The 16,166-nt window shown below is 54.0% G+C and overlaps 4 protein-coding genes across 5 annotated transcripts; all 4 read right to left on the reverse strand.

The window, feature by feature from the left end:
* Positions 1-231: 231 nt before the first annotated feature.
* On the reverse strand, positions 232-2,106 carry ABB37_03062 (putative mitochondrial hypothetical protein; the record flags this gene model as incomplete). Its single annotated transcript, XM_015800269.1, has 1 exon — positions 232-2,106. The coding sequence occupies one exon, from the start codon at positions 2,104-2,106 to the stop codon at positions 232-234; it is 1,875 nt and encodes a 624-aa protein (XP_015661871.1).
* A 995-nt stretch (positions 2,107-3,101) lies between these two features.
* ABB37_03063 (S-adenosylmethionine decarboxylase (ADOMETDC)) lies at positions 3,102-4,580 on the reverse strand (the record flags this gene model as incomplete). 2 transcript variants are annotated; one of them, XM_015800271.1, is made up of 1 exon in its annotated part: positions 3,102-4,580. In XM_015800271.1, exon 1 carries the CDS (start codon positions 4,275-4,277, stop codon positions 3,102-3,104), a length of 1,176 nt encoding a protein of 391 aa, XP_015661873.1. In that variant the 5' UTR covers positions 4,278-4,580. The 2 variants fall into 2 exon arrangements, with proteins under 2 accessions (XP_015661873.1, XP_015661872.1); XM_015800270.1 differs by having other exon boundaries at positions 3,102-4,566.
* A 5,583-nt stretch (positions 4,581-10,163) lies between these two features.
* ABB37_03064 (putative S-adenosylmethionine decarboxylase proenzyme- like) lies at positions 10,164-11,341 on the reverse strand (the record flags this gene model as incomplete). Its single annotated transcript, XM_015800272.1, has 1 exon — positions 10,164-11,341. Exon 1 carries the CDS (start codon positions 11,112-11,114, stop codon positions 10,164-10,166), a length of 951 nt encoding a protein of 316 aa, XP_015661874.1. The 5' UTR covers positions 11,115-11,341.
* Positions 11,342-12,301: 960 nt separating this feature from the next.
* On the reverse strand, positions 12,302-15,492 carry ABB37_03065 (putative Valyl-tRNA synthetase; the record flags this gene model as incomplete). The annotated part of the gene is made up of 1 exon (XM_015800273.1): positions 12,302-15,492. The coding sequence occupies exon 1, from the start codon at positions 15,233-15,235 to the stop codon at positions 12,302-12,304; it is 2,934 nt and encodes a 977-aa protein (XP_015661875.1). The 5' UTR covers positions 15,236-15,492.
* Between the last annotated feature and the right edge of the window lie 674 nt (positions 15,493-16,166).

The raw sequence follows: 16,166 nt of genomic DNA on the forward strand, positions 1-16,166 counted from the left end.
CGCAAAGATGTGGCTTCGAATTGATCCATCACATGTGCTGTCTTCTTCCCATGGTTGAAAGCATTTTCACTGTGAGGCAGAGGGGACGCGGCTTCTTTGACCGTCATCAACATGTGTGTGCCCATAACAGATTACAAAAAAAACCTATCGCCAACCTTTACACAGACACACATTGCCACCAACAGCTCCTGCCATTCAGCAAGCAGAAATGCAGAAGTCAAAAAACCATCATCATGACGATGCGCTGTGCTCGTGAAGAACGTCAGTCGAGATGCCCAAGTTCTTCACCACCGCGGTGCACAACGCTACACTACGCGGGTCCACCGACGACTTGCTCGCACGCAACAGGCGGAGTGCTTTCCGCATGCCATCAACATCTGCCGCTGCCGCCAGCTCACGAAGCAGACGAGTGCCATGCTTGGCGTCCACCGACGTCGAGTGAGCAAGGTGCATATCCCCCACACGCAGCGCCGCCCCCGTGTCCCGCGCGTTGAGGGCCACTGTCATGGCGACGTGCAACAACGAAGAATCCACCGCCACCTCCGCATCCTGCATCTCGCGGTGGAGGGAGGCCCATCGCGCCACGCCGTCCACCGGTGCCGTCGCGGCGTACACCCCTAGCAGCAGTGTGTAGGTGGCACCGTTGGGCTTCACCTCATAGCGAGGAAACAACCGCAGCATGTCTTCTGCGCGCGCGGCCCCGCCGGCATGCTCGCAGGCAGCCACAAACAAGTTCAATGTGACCGCAGTGACAGGGACGGGCTGCCTTTCTTCCTCGTCCGCCGCACCCGTCTTTTCGGCCGCCAAGGTGCGCACGGGGTCGGACACGTGCAGGGCGGCAACGAGCGGGGTGAGCGCCAGCACCAGATTCGTCACCGGGTCCGTCGTCAGCAGCGACAGACGGCGGGACTGCAAAAACAGCTTCGGCCGCTCGCCGGGCACGTTGAAGGGTCCAGGGACCTCCGTCTCCAGAGTGTGCAGCGCTGCCCGCACCCGGCCCGCCTTCGTCAGCGCCTCCACGTACAGCAGAGATGCCATGGCCTTGTTCTCGTCAGCGATAATGGTGAAGTTTTTGTACTTAGCGATGTAGTCGCGCATGTAGGCGGCGGCGGCGGCGTCACCGTATTTCGCACACTTTGCGAGGAGGCGGAACACCGTCGTTTCGCTGCTCAGCAGAGGGCCGTCAGCGAGTTCCGGAGATGCGTTAGCACCTGCGGCGGCGGTGTCCTTCTCGCCCTCCGCCGCCGACCCTGGCGACGGTGCCTCAATCATCTTGAGCACCTCCACCACCGCCGACGGCGGCGTCGCGGCGTTCAGGGCACTCAGCAGCAGGTACGGCAGCATGAGCGACGGCGTCACCCGCTCCGGTGCCGCGCGGCGCAGCAGCTGGAGGCACTCATGAATCACCTTCGTGTCGTAGTGCAGACGGAGAAGGGTCTGAAAGCAGTGCTGCAGGCGAAGTGGCAAGAGGGGGTAGCGGACAGTGGCCCCTTCTTCCACAATAGCCTCTACCTCCGCCCGCATGATGGGCCACCACGCGACACAGTTTTGGTGCCCGAGGCGGAGGTACAGGAGAAACATCGACAGCTTCGTCACGACGTCGGGCACGATCATCTTTGCCCGCTGCAACTCCACCAAGTTCTCCACCTCGTACTGATTGAAGGTGTCTGTCATGCTGATGGCCAGGAGGTAGACGTTGAAGAGCTCCACAGAAGGTGTCTGGTGCTCCATCTCCAGCAGGCACTGCGTGAAGAGAAAGCGCAGCTCCTCCAGCTTCTGCAAGTCGCATAGCACCTTCAGCAGCAGCATCGTCATCGGCTCGACGTCCTCGACGCGACCACAAAACTGTGTCAGTGGCTTTCCCTGGAGCTTCGGTGCTCCAAAAGAATCGGAGGAGGAGGCACCACCACCGCCGCTCTGCTGCCGCAACAACTCTTCCTGTTGACTGCTGTGGTAATAGCGTTGAAACTGCTTAAAAACTTCCGCTGCAGCGAGCAATCCGCGGCCGTCCTGCTCTACGGCTCGCAGCACCACTTGGTACGGCGTCATCGGGTGAGGGGAGCCGGCAGCTGTGAAAGGGGCGAGGCGGGAGGCTAGACGGCGCATGGTGAAGCGGCAGACGAAAGGAACGGGCGGGGGGGGGGAGGGGGGGAATCAACTGAAACGGGCAGTACGAAAAGAACTGTTAAAAGTGGGTCCCTCCGTAAGACACAGTGCAAGTCCCTACGCTAACGATAACTCCAATTCGATTCCTAAAAAAAAAAAGCAGAAAGGCACCGTCTGCGAGTAGGTGACGATGTGCAGCGCACAGGCGTGTGTCGTCGTTCGCGCTACACCATCGTTTCAAGAGTGGGAAATTATCGAGCAGGAGATTTGGGGGAGGACGGGAGGAATTGGCCGTTTATCTTTCCTTTTACGTTGCGCATTCAAGTTGAATTTCGTGGCGCACGTTCCTACACGTTCATTCGCGAGTGGCACGATAAAACGGCGAACGTGCACGCGGCGCCGCAAACAAGGTCAAACAGCAACGCAGTGTAGCCTTTTTTTTTTAATTGGTATTTCAAGCTTGTGACGAGGAGGGCAACTTTAACTCAGCCCGGAGCACAAACCAGCTGTGACCTCGCAGTTTCGCCCTCGCAACGCAGCTAAAAAGAAAGCGCCCTTTGCCAGTCGACGAAGGGGAAAAGGGGAGAAGAGGCCCTTTCAAACGCTTGAAAAAAAAAAACTTGCTGAACTACACTGTTTATTATTATTTCCTTTTTGAAACGATATTTAAGTAATAGATGTCCTTGTTTACACAACAGGGCAGAGGAACACAACAGTTTCAGTTAGGGAGAAGCGAAACTACAGAATAAGACCCCACACCTCTCCAGCTCGATCCGCCCCGTCAACCAGAAGAATCATACTTCTGTCAAAGCAGTCAGTCAAACGGCAGGAGAGAAAAATAAAAGTGCCGGGCAGTGTCCCACCACGCGCAAGGAGTACAAAGAGAGGAAGAGAACGGCACAGCAACAGCCAGGAAACAGGTCTGTGTACGTCCCGACGCGACGAGTCACCGTTATTATTAGTACTGCCTTGAACCCGTCTCTGTGTTGCTGCTGCTATGACGGAGCAGCTGCGACCTCCGTCTTCTTCGACACTGCCGCCGTCGCCGCCTTGGCCGCCGCCGCCGCCTTCTTCGCTTCCTCCAGCGCAGATGTCATGACGTAGTTAATCTTCATCGCCACATAGCCAGGGGCGAACTCATTCGTGGTGCGGTGCAGCACGCTGTACGCCGGGTAGTACTCCGGCTCCACCCCGATCCCCTGCCCGTTCTGGTAGGCCTTCCCCACCGGGCTCTCGGGGTCGAGGAAAACGATGACGGTGAAGCGCTGCGGGCGAAAGACGCCCAACACCTTCTTCATGCGATCGGCGTAGTTGGCCGACCGGCTGTTCGTCTCGTAGGACGCAAAGGAGCAGTGGTCCTCGGGGGTGATGTGCATTGTCTGGTACTCTGCGCCGCGTATCGCGTTCACGCTGTACCCGCACGGCTCAAACTGTAAGTCGTGCAGCATCCACGAGTCGTCGACGACGCGGTCGATGTGCGTCGCCGCGCGGATGGCAGCCGTCTCCTCGCCGGTCGACATGAAGTGGTCGCTGAACCAGTGCTTCGTCTGCTCCTTGTCGAGGCCGTACATCGTCATGCTGAGCTGCGTGTCGTCCTCGGAACTGCACGGGCGGATGATGTCGTCGTAGCAAAAGAGGAAGTAGTGATCGCTGTCGACCGGGCCGAAGATGTAGGGCCGGCCGGTGGGGAAGTGCTGCTTCAGCGTGGCGAACTCATCCGCGAGGGAGGTGTGCGGCCCCTTCTGCTCCCACGGGAAGGAGTAGTTCTTGTGCATGAAGGAGACCCACTCCAGCTCGCCCCGCACGGCGCTGATCGCCTCGAGAATTTTGGGGATGCTGTTCAGCAAGGTGGTGGTACCGCACGTGATAAGGATGATGCGGTTGGTCATCACAAAGAGGGAGCTCTCGGTCAGCACGTAGCTCTTGATGAACTCATTCGCCTGCCTCGACACGATCTGCGCGTCCAGGGAGCCGACGACGCCGGCCCAGACGGAGTCGTCGAGGCTGCGCAGCCCGTCCACGTGGGTCTCCGGGGTGAATCGCAGAATCACCTCCAGGCGCTTCTCTGGGCCCTCAAAGCTGAACCCCTGCTCCGGGTCGTAGTCCCTCATCGAGCCCCACATGGCCATCAAGGTCACCGGATCTTTCGTCTTGGGCGAGGAGGTTTCCATTGTGGTTAATTTTGTCGAGTAATAATATAAGGCTTAAATAATATAGATGTGCGGATGTCCGGTAAGACTTCCTCTTTGCGATGTTCCACACGGTGACCTGGAAGGCCTCTTTCTCTCTCTCTTCTCAACTGCTGCAACGCGCTAAAAGACGCGGTTGTCGCCCGGTGAGCTTCCTTGCAAACAGAAGAATTACCTTCCCACCAAAAAACAAACGTTGAGCAGGTATGAAAGCTCAACGGGTGCACAAAAGATGGTTGTGAGGAAGAAAGAATACGGTGCAGCGCTTTCCTTTCGTTGCAATACTTCGTTTACCGAGAGCGGTGAGTGTAGGTTTACCCAATAAGTGGACGAGGGGGGAGGAAGGCAGAGGTTAACGAGACAAAGAAAGAGGAAGAGAACAAAAAGACTCTTACTTTTAAAAAAAGAATGCGAAACGGCAAGCCGACTTGAGCTCCTACTGGGAATGAAGCGCTGGATGCACCGCCTCACCGAAGAAAGTCTGTTCTACCGTCCCATCGGGGCGGAAGTGAAGAAGCTGTCCCCTCTTTCCTTCATTTCGAGAGTCTTCGCCAAAGCCCTTCGCGGTTGTCTCCCTCCCAGACAAACGAGGGGTTTGAAAACTGCAAAAAAGAGCTGAGATTCACAAGAGAAAGTCAGACACCAAAGGAGGTACCGAAAAGTACCAGCATCGCGGCTGCCTCCCCTGTAAGCATGTGCATGCTTCTTGGTTATCACTACTTGCTTGGGCATCAGAGCGCCGACAGTTTTGGAGATAGTTAGGGCTCTCATATTATGTATGAAAGAAAAAGAGAGAAGAAAAGCGGCTGCTCTATTGTTTCTACCGTATATATAATCGCACTCACAACGGCGGCACAGGCAGACAACAAGGAAAAGAAACACCACAAGGGAGCTGAGTCGCTTTTCGTCTTGCAAGGCGCTCCTATTTTCTATTTCCCCCTTGTCTCGGACGCCGCATGTACTGCTGCTTTTGTTTTTGATTACGCTTTCTGCTATTAACTCAACAACACAACGCACCGTAAGAAGAAAAAGTTTAGCCAAACAAGAAAAAAACGAATTTTAGGTAACAGACCACCGCAAAGTCCACTTCTTTCTTTCATTTTTAAAGGAAATGGCGGACGCTTTCACACCAACAACGGGAGCAAAAGCCTTTCTTGTGTTTTACCCCGACTTCTCTTTTTGATTTTAGATAATACAGTCCCGTTTGATTCTCTCTTCTCTTTTCAAAGGAGGGGGAGGGGGGGGGGGGCAATGCAAGCAAAGCATACAGGATCAAAGAAAACGAAAACAACGACGCAACTGCCCCTCGCTTCGTACGCCTCCAGCAGTCATACGGACACCAACCTCGACAAATCACACCCTTAACATCAACAAGAAATAAACAAACAAAAAATAACTTTTCTAGCTATCCAGCACTGGTATTTACCTTTTCCGTGGATCTCTCGTTAAATGCCTGTTTGGCTGCGCACCGCTGTTCATCTTCCATTTCGTAGCGAAAGAAAAAGACAAGAAGGAAGCAGCAGCTCTGCTCTGAGGAAGCACAACCACAATAGGGGCGATATCTTTTAAAAAAGGAGGCATCAACAGAAAGAAAAGCACACCAGAAAAGGAGGACGCGGCCGCTTCTCGATTAGGTTTTTCAAGTCTCCTTCGCATGCGTAAAAATAGAGAGAGATCGCGCCTATTCACACTCCATCTCTGTGTGTGTGTGTGTGTGTGTGTGTGTGTGTGTGTGAATCGCACTGGGGTTCTAGAAACAAAGATCTAACAGTGAGCGCGTGCACCCACACACAGAGAGAAGAAAAAGAGGGAGCGAAGAGGTGGGACTAACAAAAGAGTACGTTAGCGCCAAAGCTCTTCAGCTCATAAAAAATGGAAAAGAAAAAACACATTTTGTGTTCGTGTGCTGCGACATGGTGTTTCGCTCTAATAAGGCAAAGCATCCCATTCGCGCAACCTATTCAAGCCTTTCTCCTTGCAAAAGGCAAATAAAGTTGTCTACTACCTAAAATCGTCTTCCCTCGACCCCCGGACGAACCCTTGGGGTACACGCACCACTAAGGCGTCTTCAAGTTTCTACCCTCTCCCCCACCCCCACCTCCCTAGGCGCGCCTTCGCGGAGCAGCGCAAGCTTCTTTTTCCCTCCCCTCATACGCACTTGAAGACACACTCGCACAATAGGACGGGAGTGTCTTCTATCGTTCTATCATGCGAGAGTGAACATGCACAGGCAAAAGGGCGTCTCGGTTATTTTTTAAAGATTGCGCACCTGAGCGTGTTCGTGCATCGCGAGAGGGGAAATAAAGCGAGCGAGCGCCACGAAGAGCAGCGGAGGGGACTCGTTTTGCGTTATAGAAAGGGGAGAGGAAATAGAGAATACGTGTTGCACCGCTGCGGCATCAAATGGGCGCGAGAAAAGCAGCAGACGACACAACAGCAAACAGAGACACCATTCATGCACCTCAACGAAGGCTGAAAAATGGAAGAGACAGAGAAAAAAGTCAACAGCCATATCCACTGACGTTCGATGCATATGCGTAGAAGAAAGAGAGAGGAAAAAAGCAGTGCTCGCAATACTTGCGAAGTGAGCTAAGCGAAGCGTGCAGCAGGTGTTGTTCCTCTCGCCTCCTTCTCCTTCTGGTGTCTGTCTCGTTCGTGCCTTGCTCCTCTCTCGTCTCCCTGTGACTGCCGTTGCGGGCGTACGTGTATATAGATTGCTTACTAGTACTTGTTGTTGACTTTGCTTCAAATGCAGAACTGGAAAAGGTGCGATAAAGGCTAAATGGGAGTGTGCGTGTATGCGTGTGAGTATCCGTCTGTCATCTACCGTGCCCGATGGAGGAACAGAAGAGCCGGGAAAAGGAGGTGACACACGGCGGTACTCATACACCCGCACAGGTCTAACCGGAAAAAAAGGTCACCTCTGCAGGCTACACGGAAAGGAAAAGTCAAAAAAGTACTACGGTGACGGAGTCGTGAAATGCTCTTCAGAAAACAAAAAGGTCCGCATTCCTTCTCAACAAGGAACCGAAGACCAAAAGATATTCAACGGGTACTTCAGCTACTTCAGGTAATGGCAATGAAAAGCGAGCAGCTGACGGCGTAACGCGAAAGAGAACCCGCTTTTCTTTTTATCAGCGTGTAAACAAAGACAGTAACTTACGGAACGAAAAAGAAAAAGAAGTCCAACGTGAGAGTCGAAAGCAGAAAAGACATCGAAAACGTGTTTCCGGCTTCCTTTGTTGTTTCTTTTAGAAGAAGCTAACTTGACTGTCGAGTATGAAGTGTGCTTCCTTCTCAAAGAGAGATTTGAAAAAGAACAGTAAAAGAGAGGCGGGCACTAGAAAGTCACAGGAAAACATGATTGTCAGCTTTCTTCTCTTTTGGGGGGATTTTTAGGTGCTTAAGGAGCAGTTAAGTCGTACAAGGCAGAGGTTTTCTGCGGGGTGTACGTTCGAAGTACAAAGAAGTGAAAGGGGAAAATGCTTAGCGGATGATAACGCGCAGGAGCAAAGTAAAAGCGACGTAGTAAAAAGGAAGAAAAAAACGCTGTTTGAATATCGAAGAGAAAAACACCACGTAGCAAATCCTCAGAGCTCGGAGTTTTCGTTTTTTGGGAGAGAGAGAGAGAAAAGAAAAAGAGGATGGGAACACATGGAGCAAAGAAGAAAACACAAACATAGATGTGTGTGTGTGATCCACTCCGTATGCATTCGTTTCCAGGAGCGGGCCGTGAGAAGAGAACGGCATCTACAAAGAAAAACAGCTGCCACATTGAGTCCGTGCTCCGCGTGCACGCACACACAACACACAGCTTGTTTTCCCCCCTCCTCTTCTTTTCTCTCTCACAAACAAAAAAATAAAAACTCCACGTCTCGTCGTTTTTGCCTTCACTCCGTAGCACCGGCCAGTTCGAAGACGCCAGTGTACCCCTAGCCGCACTGCAGAAGAGCATCTTACTTCGACAGGCGGGGCTCCCTTGACACGGTGTATGAATAAACACGCACGCACATACTCGTACACGCAAGGGGACATGTAATTGCTGATCATCGATTCTGAATAATGGGTCGTATTTCTTCATGGGTTGTAGGTAATTGCGCTAACACAATTCGTCCGAGTTAATCGTCGTGCGGCTTCGGCCTTCCTCCTTCACATCGTCCAGTTAAGTCTTACGTGTCTCTTCGACAACAACAAAAACAAAAGAAGTAGAAATAGAATTTAAAAATATAGAGAAACACACACAACAACAACATCAACAGAACAAACACAAAAAGGAACGTGGACAACGTGAACGATGAGAATCGACACAGAGACGAGGAGATCTCGTCGCCGAAGTGTATCGAGGCTGAAAGAGTAGAGGAGACCTTTGAAGCGCACATCGACGAAGAGAAGAGGGAATGCCCCCCGTAGAGCAATATTCTAAATATTGTATCGTAGAAACGTTTATCTGTTGCAAACTTCCCTTCGCATCTTCCTTCGGGCTACACGTGGTAAATACATGAGCAGAAAAAAAAGAAACGCATTCAACGTCACCGTGTATTCCATGACGTGACAGATGAGAAAAGAGAACACCGCGATGTGTGAATGCGTCCCAAGCAAGCGTGTGGGCCGTGGAGAAGAAAGAAAGAAAAAAATGCGAAAGGAACGAGAGAAAACAAACTTGAGTACGTGCAAATGAAATGTGAGCTAATACACTTTTAAGAAGACGTAGTGGTGGCAGCAGTGACAAAGACAAAAAATCTTTTCCCTCTAACAATTATTTCTCTTTTTTTCTTTATAATAAAAAAATGTGCAGTTATCTGCAGCTCAACAACGTATCATCACTTTCTCAACGCCTCTTCAGCGCTTTCCTGTCGACAACATAAAAAAAAAAGAAAAGGGAAAAGGAAGAAGAGCTTTTCAGGCTCATCGGTTAAGAATGGCGACACCATCAGCAAGGAGGAGGTGCCGACAGGAGAAAGCAGCTGGAAGGCGTTGAGAAGAGCAGGAAAGGGGAAAAAAAAACGTTGAAAAGGGCAAGATAAGAAGAACAATAGTGTGATCAATCTATCGGTCGAGTGTTGAAGGCAAACTGAAAATTTCGGGGGAAGAAGTCAGCCCCAGCTACTGGTTCGCTGAGCTCCATAGCGTAGAAAGAGTGGTGTCGGGCGACCTACTCTCTCGCACACACCACTCTCCTCCTTTTCTCCTCCTTTTCTCTTCCTTTCAACCGTTCTGCAGCGCCCGCCTGCTCCTCCCAGAAGAAACAGACGTCCCTGCTGTGCTTCAACGCGACACGGCGAAATACACTCAACGCCGCAGTTGACGAAGAAACACACACGAGGCGGTTGCGGAACAGGCGGGGGGGGGGGGGGGTCAACGCGTTAAAGCGCAGGAGAAAGAAGGAGAGCGTGTGTGTGTTGAGGGTTGATGCGCACCGGAAAAACTGGCGAAAAAGAAAACAGAAGAAAACAAAAAAGCGAAAGTAAATGAAAGAAAATGAAAGATTAAAGTAAACCAAAACGAACCAAAACTGGCAATTTGAATAACATGCGAAATGTTACTGTCGTTGTCGAAATACAGAAGAGAAAAAGAAAGAAGAGGAGGTGCAGCATTTCATTCACTCGTTTCTGTCTCGGCATTTCTCCTTCGCACGCAGATGGTGGACCAAACGCGACGTGCGCGAGAAGGAGTGCGAAGCGAGAAGGAAGAACAAGGGAAACAAAGGAAGAGCGCGAAGATGCCACGTGAGCCCAAGCTGCGTTCATTCCTTTGCTAGCGCTACACAACCTTGCAAGAAGAGGAAATGCTGTCTTCTACCTCTTCCTTTTTTTGTTTTTACCCATTTAGCGCATATTATTCCTTCCTCTTTTCTGCTATTGTTGTTGTTTAGTCGCTGCGAGCGAATAGGAGCTGGTGGAACGCGTAGCCCTCACCAAACTGGTTCACCGTTCGGTTCTGCAGCGTGTACGACGTAAACGCCTGGAAGTTGCGACGCAGCGCGGCGCCGTCCGTGTCCTTGTCCTGTAGCGCCACAATCGTGAAGCGCGACGGCTGGAAGGCGTCGATGAGCTGCCGCACGCGCGCGGGCGAGGTGACGGCAGCCTTCGCGTTCGTCTCGAACGACACGCACGGCGTCGCGGCGAAGGTGCGGACCACCTCGTACTCGCCGTTCGGCAGGGCGGTGAAGTGCTGCTCGGACTGCTTTGCGTCGTGGAGGCCGCCCACCACGTCGTAGAGGAACACGTTCACCTGCACGTCCTCCTCCGTGCGCGATGCCTGGCGCTCCACATCGTCGTAGACAAAGTGGATGAAGTGGTCGCTGTCCACCGGGCCGGTGAGGAACGACTTGCCAGCCGGGAAGGCGGCCTTGAGGTCGGCGTACTCCTGCGCCACGATGTCGCTCGTCTCGCCCTCCGCACACCATGGCGACGTGGTGTTCCGGCGCAAGTAGGACGCCCACTCCACCTCGACGCTCTTCGACGCCAGCAGTGCCAGCGTCGGCTTCAGTAGCTGGTGCAGCATCACCTCCGAGGCGGAGGTCACGATCATCTTGTTGGGCGTCAGAATGAGAAGGCTCTGCGTCATCTCCATCGCCAGCAGACCGTCTGCCTGGAAGGCGCGCTGGAGCTCTTGGTGGACGGCGGCAAGCACCTCCTCCAGCTCCGCCACGGAGAACATGGTGGACGCAACGGGAGCCGCAAAGTCCAGCTCCAGGCGCTTCTCCAGTCCACTGTCGCTGTAATCGGTTGGGTTCGCAAAGCCTCCCCAGAGCGACATGAGCGCATGGACGGAAACGGGGAACTCATCGCGGGAAGATGCCCAGGTCGGAGAGGACATGGTGACTTCAGAAACACGCAAAGAGAAAAAAGAAGACAAGAAGAACGGGTCGGTGTAGGCCGCAAACGCTGTGTCTTCGCGGTGAAAGCGACTGGTCGCGGCACAGTCGCAGAAAGTGAAGGAAGCGACGGAGCGGAGAATGAAAGAAGAAACCAAAACTGGCAGAAAGGAAGGAAACCAAAGCGAGATGTTCTCGATCAGAATATTAAGCGCAAAATGCGGTTGACTTTCAGGGGTTGGGTGCGCACATGCGTAGAACACAGAATGTATGTGACAACAACGTAGTCAGCGCAAAAAAATTATTTGGTGATCGCGTTGCCGAAAGAAGAAGAAAAAAGGAAGCGACGGAAATTTTGTGGAGACAGGAGCAAGAGAGAAAAGAAGGTGGAAAAGAAAGAAGAGATCACTACGCCACAGGCGTTGAGCATATTCGAAATTTGCGACCTCAGTCTAGCCGTTCGCTTTCTTCTCGAGCTTCGCCCTCACCGTTAAACAGCCTGCAAGCCTCTAGCAAGTTGTCCTTGCTTTTATTAGCTGCATGGAAATGCGAGGTCCTTGTCCGCGGTTGCTCTGCAATCTCCACTGCCACGACAGTCATGCAAAGAGCCGGTGTGAAATGCGACCAGGAGGCTGGCACGCTTTGTTTTTCGATTCGCTGCGCGCCACCAAACAGTGGCAACGCAACGCACCATAAACTCCTTGTTACATCTCTACAATGAATTTTACTGCGTCACCGGGGAGGCAAGCACATCAACAGAGAAAGCTATACAACACGGTTTTGTACTCGACTAACCACTTAAAACGTTAGAAACTATATATCGGGTAGACGCGGAAACCAACAATGGTGCCACTGTGAGCTTGATACAACGAGCGAACAGAGAAGGCAAACACAAGACAGAGGAATAGCCCCACGTCAAGTGTTCTGCTCTCTGAGTCTCTCTCACACCTGCATCTTCGCATTGGGGCATAGTTAAACACACACACACACACACACACACACAGCACATTACTCAAATTACGACACACCTCACAACTTTTATTTCACGGCTATTAATTAGGAAAGCTTTCTATATATATACACCCCCATTAATTGAACAGGTAAGGAGAGAAGAGTGATACGGGTGCTTTAAAGCATCGGAAAACTGAAAGCATTCAGTAGAAGATAGTCAGTCACGTCTTTTTCAACATTATTGTTTTAGGTTGCGCATCTTCTCCAGACCATCGCGCAGTTGCGTCTCCTGCGTCTCGAGGGTGTGCAGCTTCTCAGCGTTGGCAGCGCGAATCTCCCCTGGTACCTTCGTCTCGTAGTTCGGAATGGACATCTTCTTCTTGGTGCCCTCGATCTGCTTCGTCAGACCTGCCAGCTGCTTCTCCACCTTCGCCACCTCCTTGTCCACGTCGATGAAGCCCATTAGCATCATGTTCACACCAACCTCCTTCGTCACGACGGAGAAGCCGCAGCCCTTCGGGACGGCCGCCGCCTCCTCCGCCGGGGCGACCACCGTCACCTCGCCCACGACACCGAGTGTGGACACCATCTGCGTCTGCGCCGCGAAGAGCTCGCGCAGCTCGGGGGTGTGGGCGGTAATCCACACCGCCGGCTTGTGCTTGTTTGTCAGCGAGTACGACGCCTTGGTCGAGCGCACGTTGTGCACCACGTCGAGGACGATCGACATGGCTGCGTCGACCTCGCCGCTCGCCCACCCGCTCGCCTCCGGATAAGGGGCTAGCATGATTGTCTCATGAGCGAAGGTGCTGTAGTTTGGCAGACGGTGCCAGAGCTCCTCCGTCACGAAGGGCATCATGGGGTGCAGCAGGCGCAGTCCTACCTCGACGACGTAGAGCAGCACATCCTGCACGAGCTGCTTCTTGTCGCTGCCGCTCTGGATCGTCGGCTTCGTCAGCTCGAGAAACACATCACACAGCTCGTAGAGCCAGAAGCGGTAGACGGCGTTGGTGGCCATGGCGAAGTCGTACAGACCCACTGACATGCCCTGCGTGGCCTCGCTGATCGCCACGTCGAGGCGCGAAAGAATCCAGCGGCACTCCAACGGCAGGGCGGCGGCGTCCGCGGCGGGGTCGAACTGCTGCTTGCTCGGCACGTACTCGGTGCCGAGGGCGTGGTAGAGCACGTAGCGCACGACGTTCCACAGCTTGTTGCCGAACTGGCGGTAGGCGACAATGCGCTGAATGTCCAGGTTCACGCTGCGGCCCGACTGGGTGTAGGAAAGCAGACCGAAGCGGAGGGCGTCGCTGCCGCACTCCGGGATGCCGTCCGGGAAGAACTCCTTCTGCTGCTTGATCGCCTTCTCCACCTCCTTGTCGCTCAGGTTGCCGCTGCGCACCGTCTCGTTCAGCGTCTCCAGCGACACACCGTGGATGACGTAGAGGGGGTCGATGACGTTGCCCTTTGACTTGGACATCTTCTCGCCGTTCTTGTCGCGCACCATGGCGTGGAAGAAGACCTCCTTGTAGGGCAGCTTGCCGGTGAGGTGCAGCGACAGCATCACCATGCGCGCCACCCAGAAGAAGATAATGTCGTGTCCCGTCTCCATCAGCGTGTTCGGGAAGAAGCGCTTCATGTCGTCCGAGTCGTTCGGCCAGCCGATGGTGGAGAAGGGCCAGAGACCGGAGCTGAACCACGTGTCCAGCACGTCCGGGTCCTGCTCGAACTCCGCCGTCGCCAGCTGCTCATCCGTCAAGTTGAACTTCGCCTTGGCCTTCGTCTTCGCCTCGTCCAGGTTGCGAGCCACCACCCACGGGTCGGCGTGATCAGATGGGAGGGCGTTCACGACCTTGTAGGCAGGGATGCGGTGACCCCACCAGAGCTGCCGCGATACGCACCACGGCTTGATGTTCTCCAGCCAGTGGAACCACACACTCTCGTGTGAGGCGGGGTAGAGGCGGAGCTCCCCGTTGCGCACCGCCTCGACGGCGCGGCGGGCCATGTCGGAGCAGTCCACGAACCACTGCGGCATCAGCATCGGCTCCACGATGTCGCCAGTGCGGGTGCACCGGCCGACGCGGTACTCGTACGGCTCCACGCCGCGCAGTAGGCCCATCTCGTCCAGCTTCTTCACAATCTCGCGACGGCAGTCGAAGCGGTGCATACCTGTGAAGGGCTCCATCGTGACGTTGCCGTGGAGGTCCATCATGACGAGCCGCGGCAGGTTGTGGCGCCGGCCGGACTCAAAATCGTTCGGGTCGTGCGCCGGGGTGATCTTCACGGCACCGGTGCCGAAGTTCATGTCCACCAGTGTCGCGTCCAGCACGATGGGAATGGTGGCATCGCGGAAAGGGCACTTGAGGCTCTTGCCGTGGAATTTCTTGTAGCGTTCGTCGTCGGGGTGCACGGCGACGGCGGTATCGCCCAGCAGCGTCTCCGGCCGCGTCGTTGCGATGACAATCTCGTCGTCGCTGTCCGACAGCTTGTAGGCGACGTGGGTGAGGGTGCCCATGTCCACCTTGCGGTCGTAGCCGGGGATCGACACCTTCGCCGACTTGGGCACCTCCATGAACTCCACCTCAAGGTCGGAGATGGCGCTCTGCAGGGTGCAGCACCAGTTCACCAGGCGGGTGTCGCGGTGCACCAGGCCGTCCTCGTCGAGACGCACGAACGCCTCCAGCACCGCCGCGGACGACTGCGCGTCCATCGTGAAGCGCTCCCGCGTCCAGTCGGGGGAGATGCCAATCTCGCGGAACTGCTTCGTGATCATGCCAGCGTGGTTCTCCTTGAAGTGCCACAGGCGCTTCATGAACTCCTCGCGGCCCAGTTGGTGGCGCGTCTTGCCCTCCATCTTCATCACGCGGCGCTCGACCACGACCTGCGTGGCGATGCCGGCGTGGTCGGTGCCGGGCACGTAGAGCGCGTTGTAGCCTTTCATACGGTGGAAGCGGGTGAGGCAGTCCTGCACGGCGCCGGTCAGGGCGTGGCCGAGGTGCAGGAAACCTGTGACGTTCGGTGGCGGGGCGACAATCACAAACGGCTTGGCCGTCGTCTCCGGATTGGTGTCGGAGGCGGGCCGAAAGAAGCCAGACTTCTCCCACCACTGATACCACCCAGCCTCCACCGACTTCGGGTCGTACGTGGCCGCCATCTCAGGAGCCAAAGACTTCATCATGAAGAAGCAACGTCGAAACGTTTTCGTATTAATTTTCTTGAGTTTTTCTTTCTTGCAACGCTCAACAAAATAAGGCCAGACGCCGAGCTCGAATAAGCTCGATTAATAACCCAGAAAAAAAAGAGGCAGCTTGCGATTCAGCAACAACTCCCGAGTTCTGCGAGATGGCCCACGTTAGCGCGCACACACTCGCAAAAAGGGAAAGGCGATTACCGACACCGTATTATAAAAGAGAATCCGAGAGAAATTCTTCCTGCTTTTGCGGCGAAGTGAAATCAAAAGTTTTACGTGGTGGAGAAAACACACGGCAAAACCACGAACATGTGAAGCGATGCGCATGATGGAAGATAACCCGTCGGCGTGCGATTCCAGAGAATAGGCAACGAAGAAGAGCAGACAGAGCGGAGAGAAGGAAAGAAAAATGTATGCTGACAAAGGAAAGAAAATGACATATCAGAAATGCTGCTCTGCGGTTCGTGTACATCGCGCAAACAAAAGCAACGCCAATCCATCTTCTTTGGTGTTGCTGCTGCAGGGTATAATGGCAGGAATACATTTTGCGGACGTCCCTGCATTACCCATGCCCCGGTTGTTGCCTTCCACCGGGCGCCTCTCTGCGAGATGGCGCCGCGGCACCGAAGAGGAACTCGGCGTTGCCCACTTGTACCACGAAGCACTCCTTCTCCAGTCCGCCAAAAGTCGAGACTGGAAAAGGGCGAAACTACCACCGAGAAAAACAGTAGCTGTTTCCCTACACGGACTGTGTGGCGCGCAAACCCTTTGTGCGGTGCATGGAGGTTCTCTGGGTTTTTTGTTTTGACGAGCCTCAGATGTCAAGAATAGAGAAAGCGACGGGAACCATCATACGTAAGAGATATTTTCCAATATATATAAATTACTGGCCCTTTTTCCGTGTTTATCTGCTTATGAA

The sequence above is a fragment of the Leptomonas pyrrhocoris genome (assembly GCF_001293395.1).
Source record: "Leptomonas pyrrhocoris isolate H10 chromosome Unknown, whole genome shotgun sequence".
NCBI classification, from domain to species: domain Eukaryota; phylum Euglenozoa; class Kinetoplastea; order Trypanosomatida; family Trypanosomatidae; genus Leptomonas; species Leptomonas pyrrhocoris.